Source organism: Pipistrellus hanaki (genome assembly GCF_964339955.1).
Source record: "Pipistrellus hanaki genome assembly, chromosome: 7".
NCBI lineage: Eukaryota > Metazoa > Chordata > Mammalia > Chiroptera > Vespertilionidae > Pipistrellus > Pipistrellus hanaki.
The window spans coordinates 19,520,940-19,542,709 of NC_140509.1; the positions used below are offsets into that span (position 1 = coordinate 19,520,940).

At 41.5% G+C, this 21,770-nt stretch overlaps 1 protein-coding gene across 4 annotated transcripts; it reads left to right on the top strand.

Moving 5' to 3' along the window:
* The first annotated feature begins 10,318 nt into the window (after positions 1-10,318).
* TMEM14A (transmembrane protein 14A) lies at positions 10,319-20,297 on the top strand. 4 transcript variants are annotated; one of them, XM_084890821.1, is made up of 7 exons: positions 10,345-10,430; positions 13,277-13,322; positions 13,944-14,029; positions 15,181-15,258; positions 16,536-16,637; positions 17,221-17,308; positions 19,484-20,297. In XM_084890821.1, the coding sequence occupies exons 4-7, from the start codon at positions 15,189-15,191 to the stop codon at positions 19,521-19,523; spliced, it is 300 nt and encodes a 99-aa protein (XP_084746947.1). In that variant the 5' UTR covers positions 10,345-10,430; positions 13,277-13,322; positions 13,944-14,029; positions 15,181-15,188; the 3' UTR covers positions 19,524-20,297. The 4 variants fall into 4 exon arrangements, with proteins under 4 accessions (XP_084746946.1, XP_084746945.1, XP_084746947.1 ...); XM_084890820.1 differs by lacking the exon at positions 13,277-13,322 and having other exon boundaries at positions 10,319-10,430; XM_084890819.1 differs by lacking the exon at positions 13,277-13,322 and having other exon boundaries at positions 10,328-10,476.
* The last annotated feature ends 1,473 nt before the right edge of the window (positions 20,298-21,770 follow it).

A 21,770-nucleotide genomic window follows, 5' to 3' on the forward strand; every position in this document is an offset into this window, starting at 1 on the left:
CCATCAATTGAAGCCAAAGGGAATATCTGCTGGATGCTTCCATTCACACTGGCCAGAGCAATACACACACGTGTGTGAGGCATTAAACAACCTTAGGACCTGGTGCCATTTCAAAGGGGCTTCCCAGGAGTCCTTCCAGTGTAGTTCTGGTTTGCAATAGCAATAAGTATATGTTAATTCAATAATGAGTCCAAGTTCTTCATTCTGTTCTTGGATTTTGTTGAAAATATCTAAAGGGGGAAAAACTTTCTCCAGGATCAAGTCTGATTTTAAAACTCTTTTTCAATGAAACATGCCCCAGGAATCCTGTCTGACTGGAAGACAGTCTTGCCACCTTTCAGGGATGTGGTTTCTGCCCTTCCTCTTGCCAATGAGCCAGAAAAGATGTGTCTCTGGCCCCAGCTTCCATGGTGCCATTAGCCCACATGGGCTCCTGATATGGCTCACCCAAAGCCAAGAACCTCCACCAGAAACTCCTACACAGAAACCTACGCAGCTCCACCCTCACTCTGCCTCTGAAAATTATATTTTGTAATAGAGAGGACAGTGATTCAGAGCCAGTTCCAGAAGCTGTATCAGAGGTATTTATATACCAGAGGTATCTGTTTGTGGTTTAGCCAAGTTAAGATTGGGCTCCATTTTAGATTGCTCTCTCGACAATATCAACTCCATTTTGCTTTTACTTTCACAAACCACTCTGAAAAATAATTCAGCATTTTTATTAAAAACTAAATATGCACCTACCATACAACCCAATAATTCTATTCCTGGCTGTTTATTCCAGAGAAATGACAAAGTCTATTTACACAGACCTAGTAGCAAAAATCTTGAATACAATAGAGATGGTTAAACAAACTGTGGTATATCCATAACGTGAACTATTACTCAATAATAAAAAGGAAGTGCTATTGACAGATGCAACAACCTGGGTGAATCTCCAGAGCATTATTTTGAGTGAAAAAAAGCTGATCCATAAAAGTTACATACTTGATGGTTCCATTTTTATAATATTCTTGAAATGACAAAATTATAAAAATGAGAATACATGAGTGGTTGCCAGAAGTTAATGAGGGTGTTGGAGTGGGTGGAAAAGGGATTATAAAATGGCGACATGAGGGAGGATCCTTGGGTTGATGGAAATGTTCTTGATCTTAACTATATCAGTGTCAATATCTTGGTTGTGACATTATATTACAGTCTGGGGAAATGTTACCATAAATGGAAGCTTGCTCAAGGGGATAAGGCATCTCTCTGTATTATTTCTAAAATCAGCATGTGAATCCATAATCATTTCAATATAAAAAGATTAATATTAAGAACACTCCTTATGTCTGGGTTACAGCCCATACCAACTAAATTTCATGATCTGCAGGTGGGAATCAACCAGGTATCAGTATTTTTTAAAGATGCTCAAAGGATTCCAATGGGCAGCAAGTGTGGGAACCACTGTATAAGGCATCTCAGAAGCCTCCAAGGATATGTTTAAGAAGAGGAAAGGGGAAAAACATTTCCTAAACTTCTGCCTGTAAAGACATCTTTGCAAAAGGGATTACATTTTGCCACAGCCCCAGTCATTGTGCGGGAGAGAACTTGACCATTTCTTACTCATCTGGCCTTGAAGCTTCACTAATTGAACTTAAGCCTATAAGCCAACCACTTGGTTAATTGGAATTATTTATCAAAAAATTTTAAAGTTGCCGAAACCGGTTTGGCTCAGTGGTAGAGCGTCCGTCTGCGGACTGAAAGGTCCCGGGTTCGATTCTGGTCAAGGGCCTGTACATTGTTTGCGGGCACATCCCCGGTGGGGGGGTATGCAAGAGGCGGCTGGTCGATGTTTCTCTCTCATCGACGTTTCTGGCTCTCTATCTCTCTCCCTTCCTCTATGTAAAAAAAAAAAAAAAAAAAAAAAAAAAAAAAAAAAAAAATTAAAGTCATTTCACAAATAATCCAATTTCTTTCTCTCCATCTTCATCCCAATAATCTTTGTTAAATCTAGCCTGAGAAGGAAGGTTATATGAGTGCTGCTAGGTTTTCCAAAGTCTGCCCCAGGTGTGACAGGTGTGCTGATATTTTAAAAGTAACATACCACCTGACCTGACTTAAATTTCAGCTCCTTACATAGTCACTGCCTTCTTTCCAAGAAATTTGTTGGAGATACCACATAACTTCCTAAACAATTCGCCTCCTAAATCAAACTGATTTAGGAGAAAGGGACTGAGTCTTGCCTCTCATTACGCTTGGACTCAATTTCCCCTTTACAGTGAATCTTACTGCACTTTCCAGAGGATTTTTTAAGTGTCCCTCAATTGCATGTATTCAAGCAGTACCATGACCTATTTTTCAGCCTACATCTTCTCTTGGGACTTTCTCTCTTAAATTAAAAACGTTGCTTAAAATGTGTTATCAGAGCAACATTAATGTATTGAGTAAAGGCAGCCTTATCAGACAAGATAACCTGCTTTTCCTCAAAGATGCCATTTTTATTGCATTAAGGGTTGTTTGCTCAAAGTGAACTGAAGAAGTCACATGGGTTGACCCTGTACATCAAGTCCTCTTTCTCACCAAGCCAATTTCCTGCTTGATTTTTACACTCTAAGTAGTGTAAGTATAGCAGTGGCTCCGTGGAGACTAATAGAATTGGAAAGATTGAGCCATCTTTCTTTTTAACCCTTACTGGAGGATATTTTTCTTATTGATTTTTAGAGAGAGTAAAAAAGGAGGGAGGGTGGCGAGAGAAAGAAACATCAATGTGAGAGAGGCACATCGATTGGTTGCCTCCAACATGTGCAAGGGATGCAGCCTGCAACCCAGGTATGCGCTCTTGACTGATAATAAAACCCTTTGGTCCAGGGGGAAGGGGGGGGGGGGTACAATTAACCACTGGCTTTAACCAGCTAGGGCAGATTGAGCTGTTTTTAATGTTTATTTCTGTTTTTTTTTTTAATTCCAAGAAATCTATTTGGGTAAGATGAATATTAGACATATATGCTAGTAAAGGTAAGTAAATCTACCTTATGATAGAAAAGAACATAATTCCTTTACTGCTAAGAAAAGAATGGTGAGTCATTTTGGTCAAGTCAGAGGCTCTTCTAGATGTTAAGTGTGCACAGACATCCAGCATTAAATTCGGTGAAGGACAACCAATGAAAAACAAGCTGAGCACAATGATTTACCTCCCACTCCATGATGCAAAGTTTCCACACAGCAACATCTGGAGGCTGCACAGGCCAGATGACTTCAGAAGACTCAGAGGTGAGAAAGCATGCTTAGCCTTGACTCTTTGTGAACACAGCTTGTTGCTGAACCAATTCACTCTGCTTCTATTTCACAGTTCTATCGTCCCAACCACGTGCCTCATTTGGTTCTTCCAACGCATGAAGCCCTTTTCCCACCAACGACCTTTTCTCAGGCTGGTCCTGCTGCCTTCACTGTGGGTCCCCAGAATCCTTGCCTGCTGGATCCCTCTCAGACTTCAGGTCTCCATTAAAATAATATCCCTTCCCAGCCTCCTCATTCCAGGGGAAGTCTGACTCAGCACCATGCTTTATTCTGAGTCCTACTCCAGGGCTTGACATCTAACAGATATTGATTTGTGAAATTAATAAATGCTTCCTCCAAAAATTAATAAGTGTTCCCTCCAGCTATAAAAGTACATACCACACCATCCCTTAAGAGAATTTGAGTGGCCAATAAAAATTAATTATAGTTTTAGTTAGGCACACATACCTGATAGTAAAACACCAAGAATGTAATGATTAGTCAAGCCATTCAGGATCAGAGGCTAATGAATGCCAGTTGCTCAGATAGCATTTTAAGCAGGTGCCACACTGAAAACCTGCGACCCAGACCTGTTTCACAGGTATTCCTCCTCTGAACACTGACCTGCATCTATGATCTGTTCCATTCATCCATTCAATAGGTACCTCAACTGCTTTATGAATCAAAGCAACCTCTTGAAATATTTTTTATGTTAATCCTCACCCAAGGATATTTTTCCATTGATTTTTTTTAGAGAGAATGGAAAAAAAGGGGAGAGAAAGAGAAACGATGTGAAAGAAACACATCAACAGGTTGCCTTTCAGAGGCTCCCAACTGGGGGGGCTGGGGGCAGATCCTGCGACCGAGATATGTGCCCTTTGTTGGAATTGAACCGGGGACCCTTCAGACTACAAGCCATGCTCTAACCACTGAGACAAACTGGCTAAGACCTTTTGTAATAGATTTTAAGCTCTTGGAAAGCAAGGACCACTCTTTTAGTAATAATAGCAAACACACCAAAATCGGTTTGGCTCAGTGGATAAATTGTCAGCCTGTGGACTGAAAGGTCCCAGGTTCGATTCCGGTCAAGGGCATGTACCTTGGTTGCGGGCACATCCCCAGTAGGGGGTGTGCAGGAGGCAGCTGATCGATGTTTCTCTCTTCTCATTAATGTTTATAGCTCTCTATCCCTCTCCCTTCCTCTCTGTAAAAAATCAATAAAATATATTTAAAAATAATAGCAAACACTATTATATTGTATTTTCGTAATATTATATGCTTTTCTGTACTAATAATATATACAATGAAGCCATTATCAGAACCCAAGCTGAATGACCTCAGAGCCTGGCACACCCTTTCCTTAAACCTTGATTTGACACTTCTCAACTGTTTGCATGGCCTTGGCTATGTTACCTCAGTTTCTTCCTCTATAAAATAAGGCATGACATCATACTTATCTCAGAGGATTGTGAAGATCAAAGAAATCTGATGCCTATAAAATGCTTAGAAGATGGCTGGCACATAACAGGTACTCATGAAATGTTAGTTGTTGTTATTATTGTTTATAGGAAAGTCCCCAGTCCTGGGAAATCCCCCCCGTCCCAGTGTTTAATGGAAAGTTCCATGTCCTTGGCAAAAGTTCACAACAGAACCAGAGGCAGGCCTAAGACAGGGGGTCAGCTCTGTCCTGTGGTTACCCTTCACTGACCGGTCACTCTCAGAGCCCAGCTCAAAATTTCCCTGTATGCCCTGTAATTGCCCCCGCCCCCACCACACACAATATTTCTACTTCTCAGTCAACAGATTATGATGCAGAAACTATTACCTTTTGTCATATAAACATTCTTCTATGTAGACCATCTCCCTGTTTGCCCCCCCCCCCCTTACTGTTAAGTTTTTTAAGCATCCCCTAAAAGCAAACTATTTGATGTTTGAATGAAACTGACAAGGCTGGACCGCCTTGCCTACCCGAATGAAACCAGAGCATTAGTGCCCCCTGCCGCCCTTTCACAGGAAAGGCCATCAAATACGAAGAATTTGATTTAGTACTGCTTATCGAGGTCTAAATAGAAGTCGGTATAAATATCCTAAATTTGAAACCAGATTCAGGTTTTTATCTTCTCTTAAATTCGCCTCCTGGAATTTCCGTTATTTGTCTTGCCTTTGCAAAACTGACTTTTGCTTAATTATACTTTTCTCACTTATAGTTGTTGTTTTTTTCTTCCCTTTTTTCCTTTGATATTTTTACTGATTTTGGAGAAGGGAGAGGGAGAGAGAGATAGAAACATCGATGATGAGAGAAATCATTAGTGGGCTGCCTCCTGCACGCCCCATACTGGGGATTGAGCCCGCAACCTGGGCATGTGCCTTCGCCGGATAGGAAATATAGTTGTTTTCCTTGAACTTGAACATGGGGGTTTGAACTGGTTTTGTCTTACTTTTGGCTCTTTTTCACGTCCGTGAAGGCCCGAGGCCGGCGCGCGCGGGGGCGAGGGGCGGCGGCACCCCGGCCTCCCACGGGGCGGACGGGAAGCATCCCGCCGGCTCCCGGGGACCCTCCGCCCCGGCTCCCGGCGCTCAGGAAAGACGAATCCCCCGGGATTTAGAGCGCGGCCAATGGGACGCCGGCGCACGGCTGAGTGTCAGGCTGGCTCAGCCAATGAACATGAGCTTTGGCGAGGGGACTCCGCCCCCTACTTGGGTCGCATAAATGCGTCCCACTGCATCCCCGGGAAGCCAGAAGGTGCTGCTGGGGCTTCTTAGGGACGACGCATGCTCTGTGGCATCCTCCGCGTCCACAGCGGGGAAGCGGAGCGGCCAGGTGTGCCCAGTATGTCAGTAGCTGATGACGGGGAGAGGAGCATGGAGGCACGGACACCCCCAAAATGGACACATGCCGCTCCCGTAGGCGGATCGTCTGCCTGGACCCGGGAGTCCTCATCCTGGAGCCAGAAGGCCACGGAGGCAGACGTGATGACCTGCGGCGGGAGACCGGAGGACGCGGGGACATGCCGGGGTTGCAAGCTCAGTCCCCAGTGGGTAGTGTGCTGGAGACAGCCAATCAATGACTCATCATCGATGTTCCTATCTCTCTCTCCCTCTCTCTTTCTCTCTGAAATAAATAAAAAATATTTTTACAGTGTTTTCATATACCCAGAAGATGCCAGTGTTCAGTCAATAATAGCTGCTGAGTGAATTAGTTTGGGCATACCACACAAATAAAACATGCCTTATCATATTGTTTCCGTAATTGGTTCTATGAAACTGAGTACATTTACATTTTTTGATTCAGAGGTTGCAAGTAAATATCTTGTGGGAAAACAAAAGAAGAAATTTCTGTAACAGATGTGTTGGGCCCTTACAGTATAGAGCTGATTTTGCCAAATCTCACCAACAATGTTTTCTACAGCATATCAACTTCAAGGGATGAGCCAAATCATGGCATCAAGAAAATGTTCCCTTTAGCGCTTAAGTACTTTGACTTGAAAATGGAGTTTCAAATAGTGAACTTGATATCTCTGAGGATTGAACAAAACTGCTGAAATCATAAAAGATTTTGATATTTTGTCCAAATGCAAACTAGACTTAACTCATCTATCTGCATTTGTACTGAAGACAGTACAAATGTAAATTTTGGCAAATTCCATTCAGTCTATAAACTTAACAGAGATAATGAAAAGATCTCACCTATTCAATGACCTGCACATCTTGTATACGACATCGCTAAAAAGGGTTGTGATTTGCTTCAATATGATACTGAGATTGTCATAATAAAGAACCTGTAAAAAGGTTATCCTTTTTACAGGCTCTTTATGGCCTCTTCAAAGACCATCAAGCAGTGCTGGCAAACAGCATATAAACTTCTATCTTACTGTAGTCCTTTCCTCCATTCTCATCCTCCATATATTTCCAAATCAAAAAGGATATTATTCTTGGCCCACACTTTGAAAATATGATTTTTTGGCAGGCCAACATTTTAGCATGGTTTTTATGGCTGGGAGCAATGATGCCCATTAATAGGCACATGTCTAAAGAGGTTATCTCCTTCCATTTCTACAAAGCCAAAAACTCATTAAGTGCTTTTTTGCATTTGTTGAAAATGACCAAAAACTTTCATTATTTTCATAAAATCATATTTTCAAAGTGTGGAACAAGAATAATATCCTTTTTGATTTGGAAATATATACATATATATAAATAGGAAGCATCTAATTAGTCCTCTTATATTCTTATTCCCCTTTTAAAGTCTTGTGTATCTTATTTTGATTTGTATTTAAAATATCCATAGCATTTTAGCACAGCAGTATGTGTCTAATTTATAAATAATTATACACATATTGAGATGCTTGTTTAAAATTTCCTAAACTGATGAGCACAGCCCTAAAAAGTAACCATGTGGGTTCTGGAAGAAGAGAAGAGTCAAGGACCTGAAGCAGATTCTTTTGTTTCTTTAAAAATCAGTAAGTCTCCTGTGACTGGTTTTTATGAATCCATCTCCCAAAGCCAGGGTGCCCCTGGAAGAACCGATACAAACTGAGTTTCTGTGCATTTAGAAATGAGGACCAGGCTCAGGAGCCCCAGGACACTCACTGAGGAATAAACACCTGGGGAGGACATGTCTGAGCAGCCAGTCTGCCAGTCTGTCGGGCCCTCAACCTTGCTCTCTCCTTCTCCCATTCCTTGTACAGTTTATACAACTTTTGGAAACCCACATTGCCATAGATTGGGGGTTCCAAATCCTGAGGGGCCTGGAAACGGAAATCAGGAAATCTGAGAACTTGGACAGGAAAAAGAAAGCTCTATTTCCATTCATCTCTAATTAAAATTTAGCATTTCTTTTCATTAGGAAAATAGGCTGCAAACTACAGCAATATTAGTACCTGTGACTCTGTCATCACTAGGAATCACAGCTATTCACATGCTACAGATACCTCAAACTATTGTTTATGTGTACCGCGATTGGAAATTATGGTAATTATTAAACCCACTCCTATATTGTGTGGTTTTATAAAGAAGCACATCTATTATATCACAGGTGTAAGTGTTTAATATTTTGATAACTATTTCAATAAAATTGGCTTACTTGGCAATCCTATGTATTTTATCTTGTGCATTTCTCCAGACTGCCAAAGGGGTTGGTGGCACATTGGAAGTTAGCATCTCTTCTGTGGATCATGAATAGAAAGCTTCACAAATAGGTAGAGGCCAGTAAGCTTTGCTTGTCCTGCCTGGTGCTCTAACCTTACCATTAGCGGGAGTAGGTGGCAGCTGGTGGCATATGAATTGAAAGGACAATGGTCCCTTTGCCCATGACCTTCCTGTTTCTACATGTCCAAGGGTATGGCATTTCTGTAATATGCAAAGAGCTGTTTTTCTAAATGTAGATGAAAATGTCTTGAATATTCTGAGGCTGTTTTTGCTTTTGAATACCTTTGTGACAGGGATCTCAGAGGGCACCTAATCTGAGCAGCATCTTAAATCCAGGCATGGAGGTTCAGGGGAAGTTATTTACCAGGGTTCACAGTTAAAGATAATGAGAGTTTTAGTTTTATTCTGAATAGAGAACGTGTGCTGGGAGTCTGAAGCGGGAGGAGGCAGGGGGAAAGAGAGAGAGAGGATGGGAAGAGAACGGGATGAAAAGGAGATCTGGGAGAACTAGAGCCATTCTTCAGGACACCATTTCCTCCAACCCACATTCCAGTGCCTGCCATCAGCTCTCCTATGAATCTTCAGGACTCATAACTCCCTACGACCAACTTAGATTTCTCATAGATTAGTGACATTACTTCTCAGAAGTACTTTTAAGCACGTGGAATAGATTCAGCAAAGTTCACAAGATTCAATATATATTTTAGCTTGCTTTTTTTTTTTTTTTTTTTTTTTAAAGAGAAATCAGCTATTATTCCCAGTTCCACAGCACCCCTAGCGCTGCTTGATGATTACTAGATTGTGGGATCCCTTAACACGACCCGCGTGGTTCAGGGACCACTCAGGGTCTGGTTTCTGGAGAAGGCCACACACTAAAATGAAGAGAGAGACTGGGACTGGAAAAGAGTTAATTTGGAAAATGGGGGCCAGGCGGGAAGTCCACCTCTACTATTGGGAAGACTACCCGATGCTCTGGCCTTTTACCATTCCTTTTATTGAGATTCTGAGACAAAGACATCCAACAGAAAATCAACAAGAATTTACATATGATTAACAAATTAAAGTTGCCTCCACCACCACTATCTCAACTAGACAATGAGTTAATAGCTCTGACCATTCAGAGCCATCAAGGTTGGCCAGCTCTTTTTACATTTACCACTAGTGATTCAACCTAGACAATGAGTTAATAGCTCCGACCATTCAGAGCCATCAAGGTTGGCCAGCTCCCTTTACTTTTTAATACCAGTGACAATGCTAGGTTTCGGTTCCGGCACTAAATGACAGCCTTTGACAAATATATCATGGGCTATGATGTAAGAAAATGGCCTAGAAGGCAATACCGGAGTGAGATGAGAAGTTGTTATGAGGAGGTTATAAATCCAGACAAGTTTCTTTTTGGAAATGGATTATCCAAGGAGAAGACAGATTTAAAGTGCCTTCCAATTCTGGTACTCTATCCCTTTCTCCTCAAATAGTTAATCCCACCTAATCCTAGGCTTGGATGACATAACTAGGATCCTGACCTCTCCCTGCCACATCTAGATGAGCCATGGTGGGTAATGAAGAGTGCTTAGGCTTTGAACCCTGACAAACCTGGGCTATCACCTTTGCACCCCACGGAGACTTCAGCTTCCTCCACTGAAAACGGAAGCAGTCTTCTGGAGAGTAAGTAACAGGCGTGGGTTGCTGCAGACACAAAAGTCCCTGGAATAATAAATGGTGAAAAATCTCCTGGGATTCCTGCTACACCCAGACCCACCGTCTGCAAAAGCTTTGTAGGTCCCGCTCCGTGCGGCAGGAGGCAGCAGGCCCCAGCCCCGGGGATGCTGAAGGCCTACCTGACTGGCCACCTCCCCTCCGCGGGGCGGGGCGGGGCGGGGCGGGCCTGGGCGGAGCCGCACTTGACCGTGGACGGAGGGACGCTGCGCATGCGCACCTCGGGAAGGCACCGCCCAGAACCAGCCGCCGGGGTCGGAACCCCGCAAAGTGGGGCGCAGGCCACTAGGACCACTTCCGGATTTCAGGTACGACGTTTACTCCGGCTGCGCCTGGGAGGACTTGGGGCTTGAGGTGAGTCGTACACTTTTCAGTCAAGCACTTGCCCTGCATTTCTCCCAAAGGCGCAGGAACAAGCAGCCATGCAGAGGACCTTGGTAGTTTTTTGTGTTTGTTTTTTTTTCAAGAGATGGGGTCCCAGGGATCTCTTCTCTAACCCTCCTGGGAATTCCCCATAGCTCTTCCTCCTCGCGGTCTTGGATCTCCCACCTGTCTTCCCTCCCACCTTCCTGGCGCTAGGGAGAGGTGGGGATAAGGGGTGGGGCTTGTGGATCTTCGCAAAAATGCGTGGCAGGATCATACTTTCCTAGCATCACCCAGGTTTCACCGGAAAATGTGTCTCTCGAGCCCCAAGGGGTGCAAAGTTAGGTAATTGTTGTTATTCAACATGTGAAAATGCTTTTTATATGGTAGCTTACAGAAAATCTCGTAGTGGGGCCCCCAAATTTTGGAGAGTTAGGGGCAAGGCAGAGCTCTGTCACCTGGATTTGTACCCAGTGCACAGAGTCATTTTGCTGCATTGCACCCAAGATGTTTGCTGGCCCTTCTAAGTGCTGAGCATCTCCTTTGCGATGTGTACCACATCGTCGTCCGCCCCCTCGCCCGTCCTGCCCCCTCCCCCCAATCCCTTCATGTTGAAGCTTTTCATGTGTGCTTCTGCGTTGCTCAAATGGTCCTGCCATGGAAGAGGAGAAAGAAGGGTGGTTGCTTTTTGTTGGAATTTTCTCTGTGATCACAGAAACTTCTTGCAAAGATTGGGAATAGATTTTTTTGTTCCTCCTTAAAACAATGCTCAGTTCACTAGGAGATTAAGGGGCTGGCTGACTGATTCCTGGCATTAGAGCTATACTGAGGGTAAGTCAGCGACACCACATCTTCAGACAGAGGTTGTTTACTCAGGTTCACTCACCACTCATTCATTCAGCAGGTATTTACTAAAACCTGCCTATGCATGACAATGAGCTTGATCCTGTGAGAAAGGCAAAATGAAAGTAACCTGAGCTATATATTCAAAGATCTGGGCTAGCTGGGAGGAGAGATAAGTCCAACCTAACTAACTCTGTGTCAGAGGGCGTCAGAGAAGTGGGGGGCTCGGAGGAGGGAGAAGAATCAGCCTTTCACATCAGGTGGTTGGCTCCCTAGGAAAATTAGGTCCCCAGATTACTATCTGGTGATGAGTGATCTCTCATAAGCATCAGGTAGGTCTGTATAGGTGTTTTCCCAACTGTTGTGTCAGGCATCTCAGACTGAACATGTTTCAAACAGGTCTCATCATTCCTGATCACCTCTCTCCTTCCCCCACCACACACCTACTGCTGTTCCGTGTCCCTGTTTCAGGGAATAGCATCAAGGCTCCCCTGCCTCTTCCGCTCCTAATGGCCCAAGCCAGAGACCCAGAGTAAATCTCTGACTTACCCCTCTCCCTCACCTCTACATCCAGGCTTATTGATGCTACCTCCTGAACCTTTCTCATATCTGTCCACCTCTGTCCACCCTCATTGCCATTTCTCCAGGCCAGGCTACCATCATTTCATGCTTTTTTTTTTTTTTTTTTTTTTCCTGCAGCAGCCTCTCAGCTTATTCCCCTGCCTGGCTTCAACACATCTCCCGCTATTGCAGCCAGGAAGTGCTTGCTGGAATTAAATCTGATCATGAGGCCCCCTTCATTCATTCTTTGCTGCCCTTGAGACAGAAACCAGATTCCCTCACATGGCTGGGCTGGCCCTGTCTTTCTCACCAGCCCCATCTCTTTTCACAACCTCCTTGCAGTTCCTTCCATTTAAAAACATGTTATGGTTTCTCATGCCAGGAAGCCTTTGCCTACAACACGCCCTTCCTTGCTACCCTCCTCACTTCGGTTATTCCTATTCTCCCCAAGGTCCCAGCTGGGACTCTGCTTCCTCTAGGAATCCTTCCTCACGCTCCCAAGCCTCTTTAGGTGCCCATGCCTCTCCTCTTAGGGCTCATTCTGTATCTGCCTCCTCCGCTGTGCTGTACTACAAGTTGTGGAAGACCAGGGCCATGTCTGAGGACTCTGCTTCCTACTGCCATGTGCAAAGCAGATGCTCAATAAATAGCTGCTAAATGGAATTCAGTATAAATATTGATAGATATAAGTTGTAATACCGTATTTCCCCGAAAATAAGACATCCTCCGAAAATAAGACCTACTTACAGGTTTCCTTCTGAGTGAAATATAAGGCATCCCTCTGAAAATAAGGCCCCTCTAGGCTAAACATGAGAGATTTGGTCCACTGATTCTGAAAGAAATGGAGTCACAAGAAATTCACCGGGAAATTCAGGAATTGGATTGTTATGATGATGTTCCAGAAGATGATGACATTATTGTCATTGAATAAATAAGTAAATTCTTGATACTGTAGGATTCACAGTTTGTCTGGTTTGTGTTGACAACTACCGTACTACCGTACCGTATACAGGTAAAAAATTTTCTTTATTTTCATTTAACAATAAATGTGTACCATATTCTTCTTCATGGAAAAATAAGACATCCCCTGAAAATAAGACCTAATGCATCTTTGGGAGCAAAAATTAATATAAGACATTGTCTTATTTTCGGGGAAACAGGGTATTATCGTCTGACTTGGTGGATGCCTGAATCATAAATTCACTCAACCTCAGTTGTTTTCTCAGACCAAGCTTAAAAATGCGTGTGAGGGTGAACAAGAACAATCATTATTAGAGTAGCTAATATTTGTTGAGTGCTCAGTATGTTCTAAGTGCTTTATGGTATTAACTCATGTAATGATCATGGCTCTATGAGGTAGATATTTCTTATTATCCCTGTTTCACAGATGGAGAAACTGAGATACACAGAGATTAATGAATGTGACCCAGCAAGTAAGTGGTGACATCAGGTTTGAAGCCAGCCATACACTGTGGAATATGATTAGGTCTTTCAGAAAGATAGTAAGTAGGACTGAACATGAGATGATCATTGGGCTGAAGATGGCAAGTCCCTAGATAGATGAAAACTTTTAAGCTATGAGGCCACATGGAGTGATCAGTCCAGAATTTAAAACTCTAAAGAACATTTGTTTCAGTTGCATATTCACTTTTTTCCCGCCCCCCCCTCCCCCCCCCGGCCAGTAAAGCTCAGTTAGGAGAGGCATTATAGTGTCTAAGAATGAGACTTCTGAGTCTGAAATCTTGCTTCTGCTGTGAGACCTCAGAGGTGTTGCTTGTCTTCTCTGTGCCTCTCCTCATCTGGAAAATGGGGATAGTAATGGTGGCAGTTACTGCAGAGGGTTCTGGTGATAATTAAATGAGTTGATATATGGAAGGCCTTAGAATAGTGCCTAGCACATGGTACTTGCTTGTAAACATTATCATTATTATTTGTTTTCCCATCATTTAGTCAATAATGGTATTTGAACGCAGGTCCTTCCTACACATTCATTCTCACTGCACTGTTTTGTGGGCATAGATGAGCTCCCTGTTTTGTCATTCTTCTTCCCACAGATACTGAGGATTTTTCAGTGTTGCCTCCTCAGGGCCATCGTCTCCTCCTGTGCCCTGGATTTCCTCCCCAAAGACCCTTTCTCACGGTAAGTTCTAGCTAACCCTCTGAGATAAGCTCACAACCCGTTTTCCAGCCTTCTGAGTCAATTTGTTCCCAAGTGCTACAGGAAATAAAAGACTGGGTTAGCCTACATGATAAGCAGTGAGAAAACTGGGAATGCAATGAAATCTCATACATCATTCCTTGTATGTACAAAGATAATTATTTTCCCCCTGGAGGAAATATAGATGTAAAGAAGTTAAGGTATAAAGCACTGTAGGGACTCTCAGCGGAGTTGGTGTTAAGGATGGGGTGTGAGGCAAGAACCAAGAGCCAGCTAGTGACCAGTGTCATGTCTCCAGCCTGTAGCTCGTATATTTTCCCCTACATTTTAGAGACCTTGGGCAGGACTTCATGGGAGTCTCTCACCCCTGGATGTATGCTTCAGCTGCTGCTGTGATGCACAATACAATATCGTTGTCATTTAGTTAACTTTGTGCCAGGGCTTCGTTATATTCTTTAGTGACTTACCATTGATTAAGCGTGGATGTCTCTGCTGCCCCTGAAGAGCTGTCTCATAACAAAGCCTGAGACAAAGCACATGTTTAAAGTGAAGCTGTGGTTCAGTCAACAGACAAACATCTGTATTACCCCTTTTCCATTCTTTGGTGTGAGGAGGATGGAGGGACAAATACCTGTTCAAAGACGAAAGTTATAAGATGGAGTTGCTGACATTAAGGAATTTAAAGAAGGAACAGTTGGCTCCAGACCAGGCTAGAGTGACTGAGGAGGTTGGGTGATAGTCAAGAAGGGGGTGGGTTGTCGGGAGTGGTTGGGGTTTGTAGATGGGAAAGAGGTGGACATTCCAAACATTAAGGGAAGATTGCGGTATTGTTTCCAGTGAGGAGACCTGGCTAACCACAGCAGAAATCTGACTAGCAGAAGTGGAAGGAAAATAAACAGCTGAAGGTACATCAGGTTTGGAAGACAAGGAAAGGAGACTCAACCTGGGTGTCTCCAGGGAATGAGCTTGGTACACAGTGGTTGAGTGTTAGATGAGTGAAGATCTAGCTTCCCCTTTTTAGCAGAGAAATTAATGTCTATAATTAATGTCTATAAGTAATGCATATCACTTGCTTTCCCCGACTCATTTTATTTTGTAAAAGTGGGCCTTTCTCTTTTGCTCTATGATTGCAGCCTTGCCAATGGACCTTATAGGTTTTGGTTATGCAGCCTTTGTGACATTTGGAAGTATTGTGGGATATAAGCGGAGAGGTAAGCCCTTTTCATCAAAATGCCTTGGTGAGGGCTACTGATTGTATAAGGAGCAGCTGGGGGCCTGGATGTCGGACCAGAAGCTAAAGATGTCCTAGAGGTGGCTGGGGACCAGCAGTGGAAGGGATTCCTGGATGGAAGGGGGTTTTCCTAAGTGTGAAGCCAGAGGGTCTTTAATTAGAAGAGTGATCTGTCCAGTGTATGTTTTTAAAAGGTCATGTTACTATGTTTAGAGAATAGCTTTGGGGAGGGGGGTGTTGAGGGTGCAATGAAAAATTTAATACTATATCCAACTGTAACATTTTAAGCCTTTACATATGTAACATGGATGATATTATTAACCCTGTTTTGCAATTAATAAAACTCACAGAGGCCGGATGACTTAGCCAAAGTCCTTCAGGCAATAAATAAAAGAATTTGGACTAGAACCTAGGGCATTTGAATTCTCATTCAGGATATTATTGTAACTAGGGTGTGTGCGTGCGTGTGCACGTGAAAGAGAGAAAGGGAGTAGGGGGAGGGAGACAGAGTTTGTGTGTATTGCTGCAATGGTTCTTAATCTGAATTGCAATCTCAATTCCTATGGATATTTAAAAAGTAGAACTACATTGACTCTACTCCTCGGGATTCCGATCTAGCAGATTCTAAATAGAGTGAATTCCATGAAGCAAAGGCAGTGCGTGTTTAGTGTCACCAGCACGGATCCCAGCGCACAGAAGGTGCTGGGTGGGAGTTGGTGCAATGAGAGGACGGGTTGGGGGCTGGCTGGCTGCCGCAGTGCCCTGGTTCTTCCCATTTTTTAGTGTAGTCACCATTCTTCCCTGAGTCCTGGCATCTTGAGGCTGGAAGCTTTGTTAATTATTCAGAATAGAGCCAGTACCTGGTTTGCATGACACTTCTCTCTCTATCCCTATAAGCTAAAAATACCTCTGCATCTTATTTTTGTCATCACAACCTCACAGTAAAGAGATGGAGACAAGGAGAATAGGGAGAAAAAAAGAGAGGGACATAAGTCAAATGGTTGCCCCAGGTCATGCAGTCAATGTCAAAACCACTACTGCAAGGCAGACTTTCTTATTCCCTCAAATGAGTTGGGATTCAGTATGAAACAGTCATTTCTTACAGACTATCCTCAAATAGGCCTGTATTCAGTTTGGCTATGTCCAGTCATGATTCCCAAGTAGAAATACACTGGAAAGTGAATGTATCATACTTGATGTAATTCCTTTCACTTTCTGATTTTATTTCTGTGCCCATACACCCACCTCTCCGCCCAGGTGGTGTTCCGTCTTTGATTGCTGGTCTCTTTGTTGGATTTTTGGCTGGCTATGGAGCTTACCGTGTCTCCAATGACAAGCGAGATGTCAAAGTGTCTTTGTGTAAGTAAGACACTTTCCAGGTACAGAACATTGAACCTGGGGGGTAGCTGATATGATGCTTCTAAATTTAATATTATTGGTCAGTGTGTTGGAATGGTACACAATAAAATATTTGGCCTTCTTCTAAATACTAAAATAGTATTATTTTATTAATCAGGTCTTACTTTAAAATATATATAATTATTTATAATAAATATATATAATTATTTTCCTTACATTCAGTTACCTAAACATTTGTTGGGTGTCCCCGGTGGGTGACCAGAGTTCCTGAGGAAAGTTGAATAAGCCAGTAGTCCTAGTCTTCAAGGAGTATTCTGTAAATAGAAAGTTAAGTTAGAAAAAGACTTCCTTTTAAAGGCATTTAAAGAATGGATTTTAACATGCTTGTTTACTAAAACCTTTTTAATGAGCTAGTTAAGTGTTTTAATAGAGCTATTCATCTTTTGAAGAAAATAGCAACCCAATACCTATGTATAATATAATAGTTGTTATATTAGGAAGCTTAAATGATATCCCTTTTTCTCACAAGTAGGCATTGGTGAGGTGTTGGCAACTCTGATTCATGTATTGGTTTGTTTTTCAGTTGCAGCTTTCTTTCTGGCCACCATAATGGGTGTGCGGTTTAAGAGATCCAAGAAAATAGTCCCAGCTGGGCTTGTGGCAGGCTTAAGGTAAGAAAAACTATTTTAATGTTCATTTTCCTCTGCACCTCATTTTGAAATGCTGAATTTTGGGCAAAAGTTGACGCGGTCTTTTTGCAGCAAGAGTTCAGGAGTCTGGAGAAGGGCTATGCATAAATGAATAGAGAGTAGACAGGAAATGTAAATTTGGAAGGCATTTGGGGGAATCAGGCAGAAACCAGCTCTCTAGTGAAGTGGCTCCCTGGCCCACGGCTTTTTATTAACACATTTTTCCCTTTAGCAAATGAAAGGTTTGGTAAACAATAAAGGATTATCAGGTTAGGGGAATTGCCCTCAGCTGTTTGGCAGCAGGTAATAAGATGCAGATCTTCAGCCTTCTGATGAACTTCTCACATTTATTATTCTAATTGCTGTTCTTTAGCCTCCTGCAAAAAGTCAGTGTTAATTTTATATGTCAAAGTAATTTTTAAAAAATATATAATAAGCATGACTTTGAACTCTCAAAATATGACTTCAGTCAGTCTTTGGGATGGATGTGCACAGAATATTTATACTGAATAGACTTAGTGTTGCCCTAGTATTTGATCACATGTACACTATATCATTTTCAGAATAAAGAACTCAATTAAGTCTCATTTTTTCTCAAGATTTACCCATCTGAGGCAACATTTTGAGTTTTTAAGGGAGAAAACAATATTTTTTCCCAATAGGTCAGTAGGGAGCTTCAAGTTTCTCTTCATTTGCTCCCAGTAATCCTATCCATGAGATTAAGCATATTACCAAGTAAAAATTTATAGTTTATATGTTTTTTTGAAAGAGGTGAATAGCACTATTGTTTCTATTCAGCTCAATGTAACTTTTAAAAAATGTGTTTTTATCGATTTCAGTGAGAGAAAGGGAGAGGAAGAGAGATAGAAGCAACAATGATGAGAGAAAAATCATCAATCAGTTGCCTCCTGAATGGCCCCTGCTGGGAATCAAGCCCAAAACCTGTGTATATACCCTGACTAGAAATCAAACTGTGATGTCCTGGTTCATAAGTCAACACTCAACCCCTGAGTTATACTGGCTGGGCATATAATTTTTAATTCTTCCTGAAATCTGCCTTAATATATTGAAAGCCATAAAACGTTCATTTTCTATGATATACATTTTTTGCCTTCTGAATTTTTTTTTCTGAAGAAATAATGAGATGTATATAATAACTGGTGTTTATTGTGACTTTATTCCTAATGCAAAACATGATAAACTGAAAAATTAGAAACAACTTAAAAATTCACCAGTAATGAAATATTTCAGTAAATGTTTGTCCCCTTAATGGAATATTGAGCAGGTGTTACATGTCATGTTTTAAAAAACTATTTAGTGGCATTGGAAAATGTTAATAACATAAGGAGAGATTATTTAAATGGAAAAAAAATATACTGTGATCTCAATTTTTAAGTTTGTACATAAAAAACCAATATGGGAAGGGAAATCTCTCAAACTGTTAAGAATTTGTCTCTGGGTGGCAGCATAATGAGTAATTTTCTCCTTCTGCTTTGTAGAATTTTCTAGTGTGGCTGTGTTTATGATTTGGGGAGGAAAATTATGATTACAAAGACTGCTTTCCAGTTTGAGGCCTGTCTAAAAATGGTACTTTGTGGTGGAAAAATCAGAAGTAGGGTTTATGGGTCAAGAAGATAAGACCCCCAAAATATGAAATGTCTGCTGCTACCACCCTTTTAAATTGCTGTTTTTGAAAACCACTAGATGTGTCTTAGGTTGATGTCCCTATTTTAGGGAAATGACTGTCAGTCCTTTCAGTTCTGGTGGTAAAAAGAAAACTTGTGTATTAAAAAAAAAAAAAAAAAAAGGACAAGATCCCAATCAATGAAAAGTAGCTGAGGTGGTAATTACTCCTTAGAAGCACTTGAAAGGTTTGTATTTCTTTAGAAACCTTTCTCTCGTAATGCTTTATCCCAGATCTTTAGAACAGCAAGTTCTGATTTTTCTCATTCATTGAGTGAACATTTTAAAGTGGCTAATTCAGGCATGTCTGGGAAGTTCGAATGCAGGGTTAATGAGGTCACCCCTGCTCCAACGATAGAAATCTGGGAGAAGCCTGGAGCCAGGGTTTAGTCACACCACAGTGAGGGGAGCATGTGGCCCTTTCTGTCTCCGCCATGTAAGAGCCACCTTCCCTTTGCCTTTCTTCTCATCCAGCCTCATGATGATTCTAAGACTTGTCCTACTGCTGCTCTGAGAATCCGGAGGAACTGAAAGCTGAATTGATGTCATTCTGAACTAATGGGCAGAGCACACTCCTGGAATTCAGAAGATAAATTTCAGTATGGAATGTCAAGATTTTTATTTAATACTAGAAACAAAAGAAATGCTGTCACCTCTAATATGAACACCAGTCTGCGGTGTTGTTGTTCTGTTTTTGAACAAAACTTTGTTTTCTAATTGTCAGGTACTGTTTTCATTAAGGGCATTTAATAGTCTGGCCAGAGTAACTCAGTTGTTTGAGCATCTTTCCATGTACCAAAAGGTTTTGGACCCAAGTCCTGGTCAGGGTACCTACCTGGGTTTCGGATTTGATCCCTGGTCAGGAAGCATATAGAAGGCAACTGATAGATGTTTCTCTCTCATATCTGTTTCGCTCTCTTTCTCCCTCTCTCACTTTCTCTCAGCATGTTCTCGGGTGAAGATTAAAGAAATATACTTAAATTGTAATATATTTTTTCATTTGCTGTGTCTAGTTTTATATATGTGGTATTTCTTGGCAATTCTAAATACTCATCTGAAGTGAATTTAAATGAAACTCCAGGGTATCAGATAATGGAATGGCCTAAATGGACCTCAGAGAATGCTGATGTGTCTATGTCATTTGAATTATATTAGAAATTATATGTTTTGCATTTTAATTGTATTGCTGCCAGCATTATTTTTTTTTTCCTGAAAAAAATACATCATCAGCACACTCTGTGCTAAAAGAATGTATTTAGTATTCAAATAAAAGATGGTCTGTTTTAAACCTGCTGTTTTGTGTGTGTTTTTTCATTTTAGTGTCTTATGTATATACTTAAATTGTCTTTGATATTTAGCTATTCAATTATTAATGAAAGAAGTTGGAAAGGAGGGTTATTATACCAGAACTCCTCCTGAAACAAAAATGATTTTGTCTCGCCGTAACCGGTTTGGCTCAGTGGTAGAGTGTCGGTCTGCAGACTGAAAGTTCCCAGGTTCGATTCTGGTCAAGGGCATGTACATTGGTTGCGGGCACATCCCCTGGTAGGGGGTGTGCAAGAGGCAGCTGGTCGATGTTTCTCTCTCATCGATGTTTCTAGCTCTCTATCTCTCTCCCTTTCTCTCTGTAATAAATAAATAAATAAATAAATAAATAAATAAATAATCAATAAAACATATTTATTAAAAAAAAAAATGATTCTGTCTCAATTCACCACTTCATTTTTAGACTTAGTTTTGACTTTTACTTTCAGACCCCAGACTGAACATCAGTTCCAGCTCAATTCTCCCACTGGTGGTTGTATGCTCTTTGGAAGGTCATTTCCTCTCTCTGAAACTCAGTTTCTCCTCCTTAAAGAGGAACCAGGACTAAATGATTGACAAGACCCATTAGAGCTCTAAACATCTGCAATGTTGTTCTTGTTGGCTCTGTGCAATAGTGTCAGATTTCAAACCCTTTTTTATTATTATTTTGTGTTTTTAATTGAGATAACATTTGTTAATGACATGTACATTTCAGGTGTACAACATTATAATTCAGTATGTGTATGCTATCGTGTGTTCACCACCAAAAGTCTGGTTTTGATTCATCACCACACATTTGACTCCCTTTACCCATTTTACCTCCTCTCACCCCTGTTCCCTCTGGTAACCACCAATCCATTGTCTGTATGAGTATGTTTTTGTTTTATTTGTCCTTTGTTTCTTTTTGGTTTTATATTCCACATATGAGTGAACTTGTTTGCTTAAGAGAAAGTACTGGCTTCCTCAGACAAATGATACCAAACAGAACTCTGAGCAATGGATATTAATAGAATATCATCTCCCGCCAGCATTTTCCAGCTCTCTTTTTTCTTTTGTAATTGCTTCCAAATCTGTCTTTTATTGAAATCAAGGGAAATTCTAAGAAAGCTCAATAGACCTTAAAAATACTGATGCCAGCTCTCTCCACCTACTTGCAGGAAAGGAGGGATTAGAAGCAATTATTGTGCATTTATTTCATTCTAGCCAGAACATCATAGCTTCTGCTAAGTAGTTAATTTCATAGCTTCCAAGTGTGCCTTTGAAGTAAACAAATTTAAAACTCCATTGTTTGAAGTGTATATGAACATAAGGAATTAAATGCAACAGTAACTGCATGCTCCCTTCCCTGTTCTCAGCCTACTATTGAATTTTATCTCCAGTCATGCTGGCACCATGCCTCCATTCTGCTTTGTCTGCTGAAACTGAGTCTTAGTAACGTGAATTCGTGGGTAATTTA

Coding starts and splice junctions, on each gene's coding strand:
- TMEM14A (XM_084890820.1), top strand. CDS start 15,189: ATGGACCTTATAGGTTTTGGTTATGCAGCCTTTGTGACATTTGGAAGT. Junction 15,259..16,535: donor TGTGGGATATAAGCGGAGAG/GTAAGCCCTTTT, acceptor CTCTCCGCCCAG/GTGGTGTTCCGTCTTTGATT. Junction 17,309..19,483: donor GGGCTTGTGGCAGGCTTAAG/GTAAGAAAAACT, acceptor CTTCTCATCCAG/CCTCATGATGATTCTAAGAC.